The 15,985-nt window shown below is 44.1% G+C and overlaps 1 protein-coding gene across 1 annotated transcript; it reads right to left on the bottom strand.

Annotated features, from left to right (window-relative positions):
- Positions 1-612: 612 nt before the first annotated feature.
- Positions 613-15,985, bottom strand: LSM11 (LSM11, U7 small nuclear RNA associated). Its single transcript, XM_030504652.1, has 4 exons — positions 15,428-15,985; positions 11,173-11,312; positions 10,338-10,421; positions 613-8,812 (listed from the first exon to the last, which is right to left on the bottom strand). Exons 1-4 carry the CDS (start codon positions 15,858-15,860, stop codon positions 8,408-8,410), a joined length of 1,062 nt encoding a protein of 353 aa, XP_030360512.1. The 5' UTR covers positions 15,861-15,985; the 3' UTR covers positions 613-8,407.

The following is a 15,985-nucleotide window of genomic DNA, read 5'->3' as shown; positions in this document are numbered from 1 at the left end:
TCCTCATATTGCCCCTCCTGGCTTTAAACCACAGACTTTGCTCTCTTTAAACAGTTCCCAGGCTGCAATAGGAATTAATCCTTTTGTCAAACATCTGAATTCCAGAGCACAGGTATATTACCATTTTCAGCAAGCTACATCCATCTCTGATCCAAATACATCTGCATCATTTACCATGGGAATGAAGAGGTTCCTGGAAGTCAAGTTCCCTGCTAGCTAAGCACACGCTGGGCTGGGATGCTTGGATGCTGGCTCTGGACCTTCCCAATTCCTGGAAAACCATCTCCTGATGACATGGAAGAAGACAACACCTTAAGGTAACAGACCTCGGAGTGATCAGGCCAATAGTTCTTACATTTAACATGAAGTTCACCTCCCCTCTGCACCTCTAAAAGACAGGTATAATGATATTCTTATTTTATAGATTAACACACTTTTGAACACACAGGTGACTAGTTTGCCCCCAAGTCATGGGATAGGCAGCAGTGCCAGCATTCAAACCTGGCAGTCTCCACATCCCAGCATCTGTTCTAACCGCTGCAGTAGCAGCTTCATCCCTGACACAAGCATATTGACAGAGCACAGAAAAAAAACATGCTTTGAAGCAAACAGTTACAGGGATATATTTATTGCATTGCAGTCTTAGCAATTTTAAATATAAACATTTACATCTGGAAAGCAGAATACTGCAAATTCAGTATTACTCAGGATGTTCATAGCAGCATCAGCTTCCCAAGAAACAAAATATTTAGGAAGACAGAGAAGGAATTACAAACAAGTTACACTCTCATTTATCACCATTTGGCCAAAACATGGTATTGCAGCTGTGAGACAGATATTGAAGTCACCAAATCTGACCTTGAAGACACAAGTAATTTCAAGACTGAAGGGTGTCATTGTACCTGATATCCTGCACGTTTTCAGTGTGCCAAGACTTAAGGCTAACAGTCAAGTGCCTGAAGAGGGCAGATGATGTATGTATCTGCGTTACCTGACATATTATGGTTTTAGTAACAATACTTAGCACTTGTGTAGCACGCGCCGCTTCCCCGAATCCTTGTGAGACAGGCAGGGATTGCTCTCAGATGTGTTACAGCTGCGGAACACAAGGGAAAGGGAGGGAAGTGGCTTGCCAAGGCCGTTCAGTGAGCAAGTGGCAGTAGAGAGATGGGAATTTGTCCCACGTCAGTGTGGTAGGTCATGCTGCTCCTCTGTGGTTCATTAAGGAAGTTTTATAGATGACTAATTGGTTATCAAGTCCCAGTCCATGCGACTGCAGTGGATGCGTGCCCCGTTTGAAGAAGGGGTCAACGCAAGTGCTCCCCTCCTAATGCCCATTTCAGTTTTAAAGAAACCGAATGCTTCTCTCATTTTCTCACCTCAGAATGATGTGTCACGCTGAAGATACAATGACACAGCTGCACTTTGCTCTGAAGCTGTGGAAATCAGAAGCAATCGCTATAGAAGTGGGAGCAGCTTTCATTTCTTTCCTGAGGGAGAGCACTGATCTTTTGAGAGGGAAAAAGGATGGATATGTTTTTACACAAGCCGATCAAACTACTTTTCATTCTAAACGAATACAAGACTGACTGAAAGTCTCAGGTGTACTAATTTTCTTCAGCTAAGTCATCCAAGTGTATACTATGAAGCTAGCAGCTAATAAAATAGTTACCCAGGAACATCAGAAGGCATTTTGCTTCCCTGACAGGCCCTCACTTCTACCAGCTAAAAGCAAGAGCACTTACAGTGACATCTAAAAGGACTTGTAAACATCATGAGACAAGCCATCTCTGACATTCCTCCACTAACATAGGCCTTTTGCCTCCACCTCCAGGAAGCTAACAAGGATAACCAAGCCTTCCACCGCCCCTGCCTCAAAAGGGGAAATTTGCTTACTTGTTTTTTCTCCCACTGGGTTTCCTCCTCTGCGAAGTTTTAGAGGCAGGATCAAACGTGTCAGTTATTAGGGATGGAGTCTGGCAGAGACTCCTGGGGTACAGTCCTTGCACTGTGAAACACTCACAGCGTAACGGAGGCTGCACTCCAGAACTGTCTCTGCAACTCCCCCTTCACCTACAGAGCACAACTGCCCAGTGCTGGCCAAAGCATGACGAGAGGGTACAGGCTGGAAAGCACCCTCACACTCCAAGGAGTTATCACAAAGTAAAGTTAATTCCTCTCTCCTCCTTTCTCTTCACCTGCTTTCAGCATGCCATGAAAGCCTAGAGCTGGGGAAATGTACAGAGGTACATGTTACACTTACAGTAGATTATGCACATTTTTTTCCATCAAGAAAAGTCTCTCTCAAACACACTGACCCTGCAGTGCCCACCTGGAGGAGGACCCTCACATGTGCCTAGCTCTTCCCAAGAGGCCTCAGTTTTTTTCTGCCCAGGCTGCTAATAGGTAAAAAATCGCAGCAAAAGATGCTCTTCAATAGTGAGGTTTTACTCCACATTTCTACCATATAACAGTTGATGTTTGTCCTGCTGATACACTGACAACTCCTGACAGGAAAAGCTGTGATGTCCTAAAAATTGTTTTTTAATTTCCAAGCAAATTTTAACTCCTTTACTTACATTCAGCTGCTGCCAAATTCATCTCAGGTTATGAATCAGAACAGAAGACGACATGTAACCTCCTGAAAATGGGTGTCCTTTTAATGACACCCATTCCAAAAAGCACCTTTTGAATATGAAATGCACATTACTGGCTACATGAACAGCACAGTACTTCAAAATAATCATTATATTTATCTGAAGGCGAGACAGGCACTACTGGAAAAAACTCTGACCAAGCTGAAGACTCTAAATGAAAACTTGAGTGCATTCTTCTCTTTTGGTCCAAGTATACCCTACTAGGGTAGTGATATTTTTGGTAACCTGAAAAATGAAGCTCAGCTTGGACTCTATCCTCCTTTGCTAGATTTCTAGCTCATTAGCTAGAAGGATACTGCTAAGATTATAGTTCTCTCCCCTTGAGTTCTTATTGCAAGTGGTCGCCCCTCTCTTCCTCTGTCCATCTAGTCAGATCTCTCGACTAGGTACACCTTGGAAAAGACTGTAGAAGGCAGCACAAGAATACAAGAATAAATCCAAAAACCCCTGTATCTTCTTATGGGCAAGGATAATAGCGACAAGAAAGCTCTGCATGGAGCTAATGCTGTAGATGTTAGGGCTGTAAACTGTTTCTTCTCTAGAAACTCTCATTGTAAAGTCAGACTGTTGATACTCAAGTCTGCAATTGAGCCATGCATCTTTCAGCTCAGGCTTTGTGCGTGCTTAATTCACCTCCCATCACACCTACAGACCGGGAGAATTAGCTCTGAAATCACTTCTTCAGTAAAAAAGTAATTACTCCTTCTAATGAAGGATCATCTTCCTTCGCTAGAAGAAGGGAAGTATTTATCATCTCTTCTTCCAGTTGTGGCTTCATTCATTTCCATTTGTGCATCTTGATAATAGATATTCTTGGTCTGCAACACCATAATTACAGTAAGAATTCCATAAATTCTGTAATACCTTAGGTTTTTTAGTATCATCTCCAGTAAGCCTTAGCCTTTCATAACATTACAGCAAAGACTGTCATAGGATTGCTTTAGTATAAACTTCAAATTTTAAAGCCAATGTCAAGAAGCAAAAACATGAACTGAAAGAGTTCTGGGCTGCAGAAGATGCAGCATTTATCTTTTACACTTTGCAATGCAGGCAGGAGAAAAAACATTAATTTAAAACACTAATTTATTAATTTGCACTATTTCGCAGTTATGCTTTGAGGCAGACACTAGCATAGAAATCAACAGCTTCTAAGGAAAGAGCTTGGCTGGCTGAAGGAATCACTGCATCACTGCTACTGCTGCTGCACTGCCTCTGAAAGGGTGAAGCACTGTGCCTTCCAACTTTATCCAGCTGCAGAGCTTGCAGTTGGTCATTATAATTCTAACCTGTTTAATCAAAGGCAAGAAATTTACCTGGAGATACACATCTTCAGAAACTCTATCCTCCTTTGCTAGATTTCTAGCTCCTTAGCTAGAAGGATACTGCTAATGTGTTTTCAGTTTGCTGTCCCTGCTGCCTTTCCATTTTCTTTCAAGTTCTGGATGAAATCATTGTTTCCACCAGTCTCAGGTCAGTTCTGGTAAGCAATAGAAACAGTAAGTGTGGACAGCATGTTGGGCAGGATGTCAAATTCAACAAAAATAAGATTTTTTTTTTCTCTGCTGCTTTTTTTCTGGACACTTCTTCACCCACAGCGATTTGTAAATGCAAGTGGGTGAGTGCAACAGCATCCAGACAAACCTAGCACTGTGGGGAGGAAAGTAAGTAAAGAAAATTACTAAAAACCCCAAGATCAATAATTCTTCTGAACAAATAATTCCAGAAGTCTGCAGAGAACAGTGTGAAAATCAAGAATAGCTAAAGGCTATCTGGATGCAAAACTAGACAGGGTATAATATTTCTTATTATAGAGGGAAAAAAAAACCCAGTGTGCAGTTAAGCCTACTCCTGCTGAGAGACCTTGCCCTGCTTCCAAATGATACAGAAGGGAAAGCTGCGTCAGAAACAACAAATCCAGAAACTGAAGGACAAGAAGCAGATGGAAAACAGTTCTTGCTGATTGGTGATCACCTGGTGAGGACGTGCCAAATACCTGTCTCTAGAGCAGAAAAACCCCCAAACAACTTCCAGGCAATTAATAAGCTGGAGAAGTCAGTTGAGAGAAACAACTAAACCCACACCTTTTACAAGCTCCTTCTCCTTTGGCCTCACCTATTCTACTGCCACAGCCCTGTTTAAGAAGTGTTCAGTAAAAATGAAGTACCTGTGCAAAAGGTTTTCCCAAGAAATTATCCCAGCCAAGATACCCATAACCATGAGTAACACAGCAGCTCTCAGCCTGATTTTCTCTATCTGTTCCCTACAACCCCATGGCACAGCAAGGGTTTATGCTGTGGTTCCATGAAAACCCCTTTCACACTATCTGCAGTCCCTAGAATTATATCACTGTACAAGTAAAATCACAACTCTTAAAGCATGCATGAGACTTGGCTCTCTGCTGAACTGTGTTGGCAACGGAAAGAGACATGATGACACCATGAGATGTATCTGTGACATCATGTATGACCAGGCTGAACAACATCCTAAAATACTGGACAGGTCGCAACCAGTATGGAGATCCTTTCCTGAGGATTTTATACTTGGCCCAAAGCTTTTTCACTCCCACACAGCTCGCTCTTAAGACAGCCCCGTGCTCCTACTCTCCATTCTTTAGCACAATGACTTCAGGTGTGTACACTCACACCATCTCTGTGACACTGCAGCAAGAGAGGAATTGCTAGAAGCAGACAGCTTTTGAACCTGGATTTTATGCTGAGTTTGGAAGAGAAAAAACATGGAAAGAAATAACCAGGAACAATAAATAAATAAATAAAACCAAAGCTCATTTGTTTCCAAGGGTTGATTTCTCTTTTCACAGACTTTCATGCATGCTTCAGTGAGGTAGAAGACTTCATTTCACAACATCACATTCGATTTTATTTAAAGAGCAACTTCAGCTGAAGTATTAAACACACAAGTGACACACACATACAGGATCACTTCCCTAGTCACAATGATGATGCTTGAAAGAGACTAACTCACAAATATTATGCTTGAAAGAGAAAATTCATAAACTAGCATTTTGATAACGGACTTTAAAAAGATACAATGTCAGAAAAAGTAGGGAAAAGGAAGACATTGGGAAGATCTGAAGTTGTAGAAGAGGCTGTATTTAGGAAGCAGCTTGGAAATAACAAGAGAGGTGGATAAGGAAGTAGGAAACAAAGAACCACCAAATAAGCCATTAAATCTAAACTGGAAGAGAGAATTTTAACAGATGAGACAACAACGAGAACAGAGGAGGAATAGTTTAATACTGAGGTAGAGCAAAAAAAGTAGACAAACTTTTGTATAGTTCTTAACTAAGTTTGTTGACTGAGGTGATGATTTTGGAAGAACATGTCAGTGATGGTATAAAAATCAAGGCACAAACAAAAGTTCAAGCACCAGCACTTTTCATAAAATGTAAAAAGAGAAACTTGTAGGTGTGAAGCAACAAACACCTCCAAGGTTTCAGAGAAAAAGCTGTGATGAAAGGAAATGCAAGGTGGTATAAACTGGGCAAACCAAGAGGATTAAGAATATGAGGTAAAGAAAAGCAAGAATTCAGTTAGAAGTCAGGCTACATAGGCCTGAGTGGAGATCTGACACCCTTTGGTCAAGTATGAAGGAAAGAGGTCAAAACCAGTAGCCTTTGGCATGAATGGAAAAGGCAGAGATAAGTCATCCCAAGCAACTGAAAGAAAAACAAACCAGTCGGAAAGCAGAGGGGAAAAAGCAACCCACAACCAAAAACATAATGAAGACAAACATTCACTTGCAATAAAAGCTGCCAAGAAGTCAGGAGCAGAAACAAGCCCCTTGTTCTAGCTTCACATTTCTAATAAGTTGTGAGGGTTCTGATTAGTTGGCAACCACACAGAAAGCCAACCTGGAAAGGACAACTGGGGGTGAATACAAGAACAATCTTCCTAAACCAGAGTTTAGAACATTCTGAAGAGACAAAATACTGATAAGAGAAGGGGGTAGGGAGAACTGCAGACCACACGAACGCAAACAAGCACAGCACTAAAGGAGAGGAAAAAAGAACCTTGAAGAGAAGAATCTTTTCAGTGCCTAGTCTCAAGTTCATAGCAGGAAGGGATTACACCAATAAAGTTATGTATAGTAAGAAACTAGATATTCTTTCGTTACTCCCCTTGATGAAACTGTTCTGCCAACAGTACTTTTTATTCTGAGGCACTTCTGTCCCAGGCTGAACTTGGGTTTGCAGCTCAGTGGCTGAGCTGATCAGCCATCCAAGCCCCGTGTCACCTGAAATGTTGCCATAAAACTCCCAGGCTCCCCCAGAGGCATCCAGCTGCTTTGTGTGTCCAGGAACTCCTGCTAAATGATTTCTGTCATCCACCCAAACCCCAGACATACCCCTAATGACAAGCAAGCAGCGTGCTGCATTCACAGCAACAGAAATACACGTCACTGAGAGTATAATCGCCCAGTTTGAAGACTTATGACCTCTATATGCAATACAAGCCCTACCATAAAGCAACTTCCCAACTTCATCTTAAACAGGAGCTGCTACAAAGTGTAAGGCAGTGGAGATGAGTAGCATCTGGAGTAGCAGTATGAAATCTACTGTCCTTTCACAACCAAGGGAACAGACTAGATAATGTAACAGCTTCCTTTACCCTCAAGCTTCTGCATGTAGCTCTCTTGGAAAGCAGTTATATGGTAAGCTGACTTTGACTTTTATACTTCAGAACATTTGTAAGCGCACCTCCAAAGCTCAGTTTAACTGGAATTAGATGATACATCATTCACATGGATAGGAAAGACCCATGAAGATTTCTGCTCCGTGAGAACTGCTGGAGACACAGCACCTCTAGTTTCAATAGAGGGAACTTGAAAGGCGCTTAGATACAGTACAGTTGTGCTCAGCACAAACACTTACATCTGAGAAGAAAAATGACATCTTTGCAAACTTCACTATTACACCAAGTAGCAAATGGGTGAAGTATGAAAGTACAATTTGCCATCTGCAGCCACAACATTTACAGATAAACTCCAAACAGGGAGGCCCGTGGATCAGCTACGTTAGCTGCTTGCTGGTGACACAGGGCTAAAGCACAGCATTACAAATAGAAGCACGGGCTTTGACATTGTAAAATGAATGGCCTTCCATAATTCAGAGAAAAAGAGCAGTTTTCAATTGAGAGACTTTCAATTATACAGGGCATTAGAGAGCTAACTATGAAGCAGCAGCTAATAGCCATCAGTAGTACATCACTCCACCTTTTCATAGACTATTTCAAAATGACTGTCGGAATTATGTCTGGAAAAGAGGACATCCACGTAACAGCAGCAGATAAACTATCGGTTTCATTAGCAACCTTCTCTTGAGATTACTCAGAACATGCAAAATAGCATTTGTGTTTCATTTCAGGTGGAGTTCTAACCTTAAGCTCCTTAAATGTGGGCTACAATTAGCTCCTACCACTGAGTACACCAATATTCTCTTCCAACCCTCCCTGTTCAGCTTCTTTTTAAGGAGCAGTAGGATCTGTGCTCATCTCACAGAAACAAATGCACTTCTGATCTTGTCAGCAACAGAGATCCCCAACAGAGACCTAAGGAGGCTACTTTGGCATCAAGCTCAGGATGCTCCAGTTAGAATTATTTCCCCTACCTTGTTATGGCAATGGGAAACCAGTCACAGTACCATCATACTTAATGAGAACGCTAAATAGCGATGCGAGCTGCAGCGGCAATTCATGCTATCAAATAAATACACTGACAAAGGCTCAGCCAAGTCAGTGTGCTAAATGGACAAGCAGGACATTCTCTCCTCGAATAAAGATCTGGTTTATGTGACGTGTGAACACCTGCTGATAATCCACTTTGGGCCTCCTTTTTCTCCGTGACTGGCTTCTTGTACGGGTACCACCAGCACTGGCACCCTCTGTGCGGGCAGTCCCGCTGCCCACATCAGCTTCACCTCTGGCAGCCAGATGCAAACTGTCACCTGGCATCTTCTTCTCTCCAGCTCTGCCCAAGCGCTTCTGCCTCTCACGCTCATCTTCTGCTCTCCCTCGTCCTGATCCAGCTTTCGATCCCAGCGTCTGAGAGTCATTTGTCAGGGCTAGCTCCTCTGAGACAGTCTTTGAGTCAGCTCCCTTCTTTACTGAGGACTCCTGCAGTTTGAGTCTGTTAAACAGCTGTAAAAGAACATTTGTGTATGTGACCACATTCATGAAACGAGGTGCTTGTTCAGCATTTCTATGCGGTATTTGCATCTACAATCCCAAATCAGAGCTCACAATACATAATTAGGGAGGAATCTTTACCAGCAATAAAGACTATGTTTTCTTGCCAAAGTTCAACAGTGACATAAGGTGAATGCATCTGCCGCATGCACAAGTGCCTTCATGTGAGCACCAAGGAATTTAATTTGGGAAGCAATACTGATGTGTTTGCATTTAACTCTGGTCCAGAACAACAGACAGCTACCAAGCTGCCCCATTAACTCACTTTCCCCCACACTCTTGTAATGTTGTCAGGTAGGATTACAGAGATTTCCACTCTTGTGTCATGAATCCCTAAGGTAAGGGGCCTCATTCAGCAAAGAGTGCATACTGAAAAGATGAAGGACCTTTCGTGTTCCCCAAAACAAACTAAATGATGCTGTATGGGTATTCTGGGACGTGAGCAGACCACAAACAATAGAAAAATAATAAAAGCTAGAGCAGCAGATCCAGAGCACTGTATGAGCTCATTAATCTAAGGATACATGTGCTAAAACTGGAAAAGAAACTGCTTTTACTCTGGCAGCAGGCAAACTTCTATGAAATACAGACAAATGAAGAAGATTCTGGTTAGCCTGTCCCTTTCCCAGCAACAGGATGGAAAACCAATCCCTGTGAGAGCGGGCTGAAGGAACAATGACAACTCGATTATTTTTAACTAATCTTTAAAAAATAAAGGGTGGGATCTATCAGAAAACAAACTGAAATGGCAGAAGTTTGAAAGCAAATTCCTCATAATGAAACCGTTGGGTTTTGTGACACTTCTCAGATGTTCGAAAGGCCCAGAGCAATGCCATTCACAGACACAGCCCTGACACATCTTTTTGTCCCCTTCATTGTTCAGAATTCCATCTATCATCTCTTCAGTTCTCAACTTCATAAACATCTTTCTGTGCAGCTGGATCCTAGAGAGTGTCTTGCTTTGGAGCAACGTGCCAAATCTTGGGCTTCACAGTACCTAGACTAGAAGTTCAAGTGACCACACAGACGTACTGTTTTGTTGGCTGGAGACAAAAAACTGTTGCTCCATGAACATGAGTATCCAAGTTAGGCGCTGCCAACTGTGCATAGGACAAATGTGAACCAGATCAATCATGGGTGCATAAAAACACATTGAACAAATCAAAAGCCACAGAGTGAGCTTATAGAAGGTCAGCATATTGCACTATGCAGTGGCAGCAACTGTGATCTGACATTAGCAACTCCAAAGTGGAACTTCTCTAACACTGAATTATGACCAAATTACTTTCAAAAAGGCCAGAAAACTGTTTTGTTCTGATTTGAAAACCATTCAAGTCATTTTGCAGTCAGTCATCTGTAATAAAAGAGGCAAAGTATTTCAAATATAAATAAAGTTTTCCAATCAATGCTCCCCTTTTACTGCTTTGAAAAAGGAGATACTAAAAAAACCCAATGAAAACTGGAGATGGCTACCTACCCGGGTGAGTGTGAGCTGAGGCTCTGCATAGAAAGCTTTGCCCATCACTGGTTTCCTGTATGTCTCATCCACATCTGTCAGGGCCTAAAAGAAGATAAAAGAAACAGAAAGGTCAAAAATAAAAGCAAACATGAAGCTTTGGCCCAGCTTTGTGTCACAGTGTTATGAAATTATGTTCTATCTGAGAGAAAATCCATCCTAGGAACAAGTTGTGCTTTGAAGCTGGTTTCTTTATCATCCAAGTTGCAGTGAGGTATAAAAGCACCAGCAAAGCCTGGCATCTGTCCTGCACTACTTGCAAAAGCTTTGTGAGGCTGCAAAATCCCCATTTCCAAACTTTTCACAGCTCCAGGTTCACAAGTATTTAACAGCTGCTTTTCCATCACTGTCTTTAAAATCTTCATGAGGTAGAACACAAGGAAAAGCTTTTGTCACTGACATCCCAATGACATGTTAGTGAAAGAAAACAGAGAAATGGCTACAACTATAAGAAGACTGGGTTTTGCAGAGAAAGCTTCAGAAGCTTCTTATATTCCTCATATTCCACCTTCCTGAGTTCTTATACAAAACCTTTGAAGATGTTGGGAACTCTCAAAGCTCCTCTCTCACCTAAAACCTCTGTAAGATGGCTAGGCACCTCTCAGATGTACCAATCCAACACCAAGCACCACTTTCATCTGTCACCCAGCACTCTGCGCCAAAGCAAATTAGCTTTATGAACCACAATACATTAATCCTCTCAAAATGTAGTTTACTTAAACCTATTGCACATTTCAAGGTTTCAGTACAGCAGCTATAAATCAAAGAGACAATAATTACACGGAACAATAATTACCATATTCCAGAACTTGTCAAATGCAACCAAAAACCCTGTGCAGACTCCCCGAAGCCCTTTGAAAGTGCGGACATGGACATTGATTTTTACACCATCTCGGACACAGCGATGAAGTTCCCCCAGCGGGCTGCCTTCATGGACTAAACCAGAAAGAGAACATCACAGGTTTTCAACAAAATACACATATATATATATCTAAAAATATATGTAGGAATATATATGTAGAAGTACAGCAGATCTTGGCATAACACTTGTCTTCACAGCAAAAGAAAAGAGAAGCCCTGGAGCACTGTAATGCACTGCAGTTGTCATTAGTAGACCACCAAAACTCTTCTTACAGTGGGGACAGCAAAGACGTTAGAAAATATGAAGGTTTTGCTTTACATAACCTGCAGCCAAAACAGCCTTACCTGAAAATCTTTCTGCTACATTTCAGAAACATACAAAGCAATGCTAATCTTAAATAAAAGTGGTTCAGAGGGAACAGAACATTCAGAGAGGCAGAGTGAGTTACAAAGAAAGGACAAATACTTAGTTAAGGCTACCTCAGCTTAATTACTTAATAAAGTATTGTATCAGATGTGTTCCTTTTCTTTGTAAGATTTCCGAAACAATGAATGACTCGAAGATCTTCAACTAAATTGGACCCATCTAAATTGATGAAAACACATTGTTTCAGTTCAACTTTCAGCAGGCAGCAGAACATGCTTCAAAGATGTACAAGCATTTGGCAAAGACATCAAATTACTCTAAGCAGCAGCCACCAATGAAACCACACTAACCCACAGAACACTAATCACAGCCTGGTTTGGGCTGGAAAGGACCTTAAAGCTCCTCCAGTTCCAACCCCCTGCCACAAGCAGGGACACCTTCCACTAGAGCAGGTTGCTCCAAGCCTCATCCAACCTGGCCTTGAACACTGCCAGGGATGGGGCAGCCACAGCTTCTCTGGGCACCCTGTGCCAACATTTCACCACCCTCATGATTCCCCCCACCCCCCCAATATCTAATCTGAATCTCCCCTCTTTCAGTTTAAAGCAATTCCCCCTTGTCCTGTCCCTGCATGCCCTGTAAGAAGTCCCTCTCTAGCTTTCTTGTGGGTCTCTTTTAGGCACAATGCTTTTACTCAAGGCAAACCCAAAGGGATTCAGTAAAACATACAGCTCACTTGGCACACGCAAGCCTTACCTGCACACTAGAAAATCTTTGTGTGTGTGAATTATCTAGAGGGGTAGATATTATTTACTTCACAACTTCCACCTACACCATGGCAAAGCCATTCCAGTGCTAAATTACAGCTACCCGTTTGCTTAAGCAAACACAGCCCCAGGGTTGCTGTACAATTCCTTCTGAGAGTCAGGGGAAAACACTCCTCTGAAATCTCACACAGTTCTTCATATTAATAAAATATCTGAGTCAGAGATGATCTCTCGCCTTGTCCTTTAGGGACCATGCATCCAAGGTTTGATTTGCACACTAGAAGATACATCCTGCGAGTGTAAAGTGCTGCTATATGACAGCTGATCTGCGGTGTTTGCCTGCATGGTAATTCTTAGCCACAGCAGGGAAAGCTAAAGCAGTTGCCTCTGAATTAACCTAATGACATTTATCTTTTGAGATCCATTGTCGTCTTGCCAGCCCTCTCCAGCTGGGTAGCTGGAGAAAATTGCCTTCAGACAGAGCATAAGCTGCCTCAGTACCTCCCAGCGCTGCTTATGGGGCTCTCTTCACCAGTCTCTCTGCTTCCTTCAGCCAAACTGATGAGGAACTGATGTTCTGAATTTGCAGGAACCACAGGTGACACCATCGCCACATCAGATTGATGCTTTTAATCAGAGAACAGTATTTTTTTCTAACCAACACTGAGAATTTACAGCATCATATCGGATTTAGATTTTAAATTCCAGTGTTCCCTTTATATAGGAACTTTATCTACAACTTCTTATAAAAATCCACGCACCATCTGTATTTCCAACTATGCCTTTGATTGTCAGCACCCCATTAGGCCTGGTGGAGAACACTACAGCTCTACCAAACCTAGACAAAACACACTCTTCCCACTTTTCCTTGTGGCTTCAGCAGGGCAAACCTTCAACTTCACCTGACAAAAAGGGCACCAAAAGCCTTTCAACAATCTGCCATCCACTTCTTGCTAAACAATAAAACCAACAATGAAAGGAATTCATTTTTGCTCTTCTGCAAGCATCAAAGCCTGGGGTGACCAGACTGCACACAGCTAGAGTCGCCTGCGGCTGCTGATGCTGTTATGTACCAGTATTAATAGCTTTTCAATCCACACGGAAGAGATGTACCTAGTTGGTTTTGCACTCAAAATCCAATCCCTCTTTGGATAAAATAGGCACATGCTTAATATCAGGATTCTGAAGAATAGCTGAAAAGTACTGTGAGTCAGAGGGCAAGTACACCAGAAGGGAGAAAATAAAGATCCAAACTCTGGTTAAGTTCAAGTCCCTGTCCTCAGGGCAGACTTTAAGAGGCAAGATTAAAAAACAAAACCAAACCCAAGCAACAAGAGCAAAGCAAATCAGAACAGCTGAAATAACTCAGAGCACTACCAAAGGCCTTTGTAACTGCTGTGCATTAACTGCCTACACATGAGTTCTCTGCCCCTTTGGTAGACCCAAAGTAATTAGAAATAGCTTCTCCTGAACTGATCCAACACAGGCACTGCTCAAGTAGCTTCCTTCTTACTTCTATGGCTGCATGTGAAATCATCTCTCATGACAGGCAAAATGTTAGCTCTGTTTTACGCTTCTGATCCACTGAATTTAGGGAACACATCACAGCTACCTGGGAGCACAGGGATGCAGCAAACCACCCATCACAGCTATTTTCAGAGGCAGCCACCACCTTAGAATTCAGGCTTCAAATGTAGGCCCATCTGCAGTGCAGAGAGACCCCCTGCTTACAGGGAAAGCACACAATTTTGACTATAAATTATTCTTAAAACTCTCCAGACTGCTGAATAGCACTTTTTATGTCAGCTGTGCCAGTCTGCTTCAAAGTCCACGCTACCCAGCCCTAGATGTGTGGATATTAAATACGTGCTCTTAATGGAAGCATGTCATTTATTTGTTACACCACCGCTGAAGTCGATTTTCACAGTTGGGGTTTTTTTTCCCAATTCCATCACAGTCATCCAGATACTTTATATTAAGATCTTAAATCAGTATTTAAGGTCAGTTCTTCTGGAAACCCTACACCAACAGAACCTCTGTATTCATGCAGAATGCTAACTTGATGTGACATTAGCATCATGCAGCGCCTACAGCAATGAATACATTATGTTTTGGCATCTAAGCAAGGACAAAGTTCTGCTTTGGGCACTCAGAACTGAACAGTCTGGGCTTTGGTTTTTTATACAAACAACATTAAGGTGATGCTGGTGATCAGAAGAAACACTTGGATTCCAAAAAACCACGCACTGTGTTTAATTAAGTGCACTAAAGTTACATCTCATTTGATAGCAATGCCATTTGACTCTTACGTTGGTGTACAAGTTGCACCCCTCCATGTGCAGGGGCTATCATCCTGACTGCACCCCCAGATTTACGGAAGAAACTTGTATCAGCATCACGGCTGCCTCCAGCCTCCCACCACTGTTCTACCATCATGGTACTAGAAATGCCAGCACTGTATTTATGTCCCCAGGATATACAGTTAGTAACTAAGATATATATAGCAGAGCATTACAGACTCATGCTGTGGTTATGATTTAGCCACAAGCTGCACGGACTCAAATCTGAGTCCTGGTTTAAAAACTGTACTTTTAAACGCCCAGCGGTATCTCACTCTTTTTTCCTTAAAATCAAGAGGCTTAATCAACCACACAGCTGAGCAGCACATCACCACAGAGAGTGTCAGCTCTGAGTAAGCACTTCGGTGAACTTCACCGCTCCTCATGTCCGCACACAATTTTCCCAGCCTTTCACCTACCACACAAGCACCGTTTCCCACCCGAATTCCATCATTACCCCTTCCCCATCACCCACATCCCCCGTCACCCAACCGTTTCCTCCAAAACCCAACCTCCCAACTCCCCAAACTCCATCGCAGCTCCACGCCTCCGGCCACACCCGGGCCCCGCCGCATCCCTCGACCCCGGCTCAGCTCCCACAGCGTTCGTCTTCCACCACCCGGCAAAGGCCCGCGCCCTCGCCCTCCATCTCTGCCTGCAGCCGCCCCTCGCTGCCCTTCCCCACCGCAGCACCCCTCACCCTCCGCCCGTACTCACGGGGCATCCTGGTGAGGACGTTGCGCGGTGCCCGCCGGCGCCGGGCCGTCCCACCGCCCTCGGCCGCCTCCTGCTCGTGGCCCGCGTTGACCATGAGGCTGCGGAGGCGCTGGATGCGCTCCGGGTCGGCGGCGGGCGGGCCGCGGCGGGCGGAGCGGGAAGCGGGCGGGCCGCGGCGGGAGGGCGCGGAGCGGCGGCCCCGCGGGCGGAGCAGGCCGCGCTGGAAGCTCTCGTACTCGGCGAGGTTGTTGAAGCAGGGCGCGCCGGGGAAGGGCAGCGGCGTGCTGGCCGAGTACAGCGCCAGCAGCGGGTCGAAGCGGCTGGAGCTCACGTCCAGGCGGCTGGGGCTGGGGCAGCGCTCGGTCCCGGGCCGGCGGCGGGGGGGTGGGTGCCGCTGCTCCGCGCCGCCCGCGGCACCCTCGTCCTCCTCCATGCCGGGCTGCGGGCAGCCGCCCGGGGCAGCCCGCCGCCGCTAGGGGCCACTGCCGCGCCGCCCGGCGGGCCCCCGCGGCCGCACAGGCTGAGCAGGATCCGGGCGGCACCGCGCGGGGAGGGGAC

The sequence above is a fragment of the Strigops habroptila genome, chromosome 12 (assembly GCF_004027225.2).
Source record: "Strigops habroptila isolate Jane chromosome 12, bStrHab1.2.pri, whole genome shotgun sequence".
Taxonomy (NCBI): Eukaryota; Metazoa; Chordata; class Aves; order Psittaciformes; family Psittacidae; genus Strigops; species Strigops habroptila.
This window is presented reverse-complemented; position numbering and strand designations above follow the sequence as displayed.

Bases quoted from the DNA above. Each gene is read 5' to 3' on its own strand.
- LSM11 (XM_030504652.1), bottom strand. From the start codon at position 15,860: ATGGAGGAGGACGAGGGTGCCGCGGGCGGCGCGGAGCAGCGGCACCCA. The intron at 11,313-15,427 runs GTGAGTACGGGC...TTTCTGGTTTAG, and splicing joins CGTCCTCACCAGGATGCCCC to TCCATGAAGGCAGCCCGCTG. The intron at 10,422-11,172 runs GTAATTATTGTT...ATCTTCTTTTAG, and splicing joins TTGACAAGTTCTGGAATATG to GCCCTGACAGATGTGGATGA.